At 35.5% G+C, this 2,510-nt stretch overlaps 2 protein-coding genes across 5 annotated transcripts in view; both read left to right on the top strand.

The window, feature by feature from the left end:
• LOC108736407 (RNA-binding protein Nova-1) overlaps positions 1-2,510 on the top strand; it is a 27,015-nt gene that overhangs the window by 22,422 nt on the left and 2,083 nt on the right. The window lies entirely within an intron of this gene.
• LOC112904119 (RNA-binding protein Nova-2-like) lies at positions 1,140-2,504 on the top strand. 4 transcript variants are annotated; one of them, XM_025973410.1, is made up of 3 exons: positions 1,140-1,392; positions 1,563-1,793; positions 2,068-2,504. In XM_025973410.1, the coding sequence occupies exons 1-3, from the start codon at positions 1,257-1,259 to the stop codon at positions 2,289-2,291; spliced, it is 591 nt and encodes a 196-aa protein (XP_025829195.1). In that variant the 5' UTR covers positions 1,140-1,256; the 3' UTR covers positions 2,292-2,504. The 4 variants fall into 4 exon arrangements, with proteins under 4 accessions (XP_025829195.1, XP_025829194.1, XP_025829192.1 ...); XM_025973409.1 differs by having other exon boundaries at positions 1,551-1,793; XM_025973407.1 differs by having other exon boundaries at positions 1,140-1,404.

Genomic DNA, 2,510 nt, shown 5'->3' with positions numbered 1-2,510 from the left:
AAGGCTATAGGGCGAATTATAACACTCCGGCTTAGGACAATTATAATTGATTTTTTTTTTAAATACGGATGACGAAGTATTCGCAAACGGGAGTTTATATTATCATAATTAGAAGAGTAAAAATTCCATTTAGCATACTTAAATAAATCGTCAATTAATCATTACCATCACAAAAATATTTTTATTAATTTCGTCAATAATTACACGTCTAAATTGTTTATTCTTATCTTTTTTGCCTGTACAATACAATTATTCCTAAATATTTGGGAATTTTCCATTGCTTGAATTAAACTTCTGATGCGGTACAATATGATGCAAATCAATCGACTGTGATTGGTACCAAGTTGTAATTTTAAACACAAATGTAACAACTCAATAATACTTTCCATGCAATTGAATCAAACTGCTTATATTATATTATAGTTAAGTAGGAATTTTACAATTTTAGACGATGGAAAACATTTCTTGTTCAAACTACTGCACCGCTTGAAATTTGTACAATCAACTTCTAGAAGAATGCATTTGATTGTATGGAAATGTGAGTTTTAGCTAATTAAAATTGACCATACTTTTAAATCGATGGACTTTCTACGATAAAATAATTTAAACTAATTGAAAATAGTAAATAACGGTAGGGTGGTGTAGGGAAATTAATTATTGTAAGTGGCAGATTCGTGTTTTTTTTTTTCAATAAGTTTAAATTATTTTTGTTACTATTGTATGATAATTATATTGTACCTGTTAAATGCCTATGCATGTGATTATCGTTATCATTTTTTGTGCTTTGGCTGGCCAAAGCGTTCCTGTTCCAAGATCATAATTTTTTTTATTATTCCTCTAACTCGCTACCAATCATAGGCCCCATACTCTGTTTTTTTACTGCCCCCGAAGCATGTAATTATTAATTATATTTATATATACGACACATCCAAAAAAAGAAATGCGTACCTATTTAATTATTAGCTACGTAGTATTACGATATATACTTTTTTTACTATCCAGTGTATCCATTAGCCAGATATTTAATCCAAATGGAGAAAAAATACATTCCATCATTATGATAATTACTGTTACATTCTAATACAAAAATGTATACCTTTTGTGTGTTACTGCATTTCGAATTATTTTTTGTTTGTTTGTTTAATTGTTGTTTTATTTTTGTTTAGTTACAATTAAGGAGTTCCGGTTTTACCGAAGCCCAATTGGTTGAGATTTGTGCCGCTCTATCTGTTCTGGCTAAGTACGGTATTCTGGGAATGGGTCTGGGTCTGGGCGGAGCGCCCACTGCTGCTCTGCCCGTTTCGAATTACCTGAGCGTTATGGAACAGGCGACCGCAGCCGCAGCTAACGCCAACACGGGCGTGTTCGGCCCCATTGGACAAGTTAGTCTCGGTGAGTGCTTAGGTGAGTTTTTCTTCCAAAAATGGCAATGCATAACTGAGGTCTTTTCAAAGGAAACAAAAGTGGTTTGATTACAAGTATGATAGAAGGTTTTTGCATACTGATTTGCTATTCACAGGTTTTAAATATATTTTTGTTTTTGATTGGAGGCTCGTTGACAGGTGCGACATCTCCAACGCCCCGGCCGAGCTTGGAAAGGTACGAAACGTTTGATCCATTCAGGCACCCAAACTCGCCAGCCACTGCTCCCATATCGATCAACAACAACAGTTTTGGATTGGGAACTGGGCAGCAGATGGCCATATTGAATAAGAGTCCCACTCCAGCAGAATTGCAGAACAAGGATTCCAAGAATGTTGAAATACCAGAGGTCATTGTTGGCGCCATTCTCGGTGAGTACTTCTTTCATTATTCCTTAATTCAAATGCACTGTGATTCCTGCGAAACCAAAAAATACATCCCATTTGTGTTCGTTATAAAAAGGTTTAATTGCTGAATATGTCTCCTGTATGAACTTTTTTAATTGCTTTATTTAAAAGCGCTCCTTTGAAACTTGTAAGTAGTACCGGTACCCTTCCTAAGTTAAGTAGGAATTTTATATTGAAGTTGTCTGGGGACCATACATTTAATTATTTAGAAAACTTGAAACGCACGATAAACTTTCAGGGCCTGGTGGCAGGTCTCTCGTAGAAATCCAGAACATTAGTGGCGCAAACATCCAGATCTCGAAAAAGGGCATCTTCGCTCCAGGTACCCGAAATCGTATCGTAACAATCACTGGAAGCCCGAATGCTATCAATACTGCAACCTACTTGATCGAGCAGCGCATTTCCGAAGAGGAGATGAAGAGGGCCAGAAACAACTCGCTCAGTTCTCTCGGGATACAGTGATTCTCATTACAAGTAATTGGTGGTACAAAGGACGTATGTCTTGTCTTTCTTCTATTTTATTATTTTTGGTTGTCCTTTTTATCAGACGCTTTAAATTCCATGTGCGACTACAATGTTTTTCTCTTGATTGTTTCATTTTTTATTTTGGAGTTATTGTTCCTTTATTGAACTAACAAAAAAGTCAACATTGAGGGGTATTACAGAGGATTTAAAAAAAAT

The sequence above is a fragment of the Agrilus planipennis genome, unplaced genomic scaffold (assembly GCF_000699045.2).
Source record: "Agrilus planipennis isolate EAB-ADULT unplaced genomic scaffold, Apla_2.0 scaffold149, whole genome shotgun sequence".
Lineage (NCBI taxonomy): Eukaryota > Metazoa > Arthropoda > Insecta > Coleoptera > Buprestidae > Agrilus > Agrilus planipennis.
This window is presented reverse-complemented; position numbering and strand designations above follow the sequence as displayed.

What these genes read in the sequence shown, in the direction of transcription:
- LOC112904119 (XM_025973406.1), top strand. Translation starts at nt 1,257, where the DNA reads ATGGGTCTGGGTCTGGGCGGAGCGCCCACTGCTGCTCTGCCCGTTTCG. An exon ending in TAGTCTCGGTGAGTGCTTAG is followed by an intron (nt 1,405 to 1,550) that starts GTGAGTTTTTCT and finishes TTTTGATTGGAG; the next exon opens with GCTCGTTGACAGGTGCGACA. An exon ending in CATTGTTGGCGCCATTCTCG is followed by an intron (nt 1,794 to 2,067) that starts GTGAGTACTTCT and finishes ATAAACTTTCAG; the next exon opens with GGCCTGGTGGCAGGTCTCTC.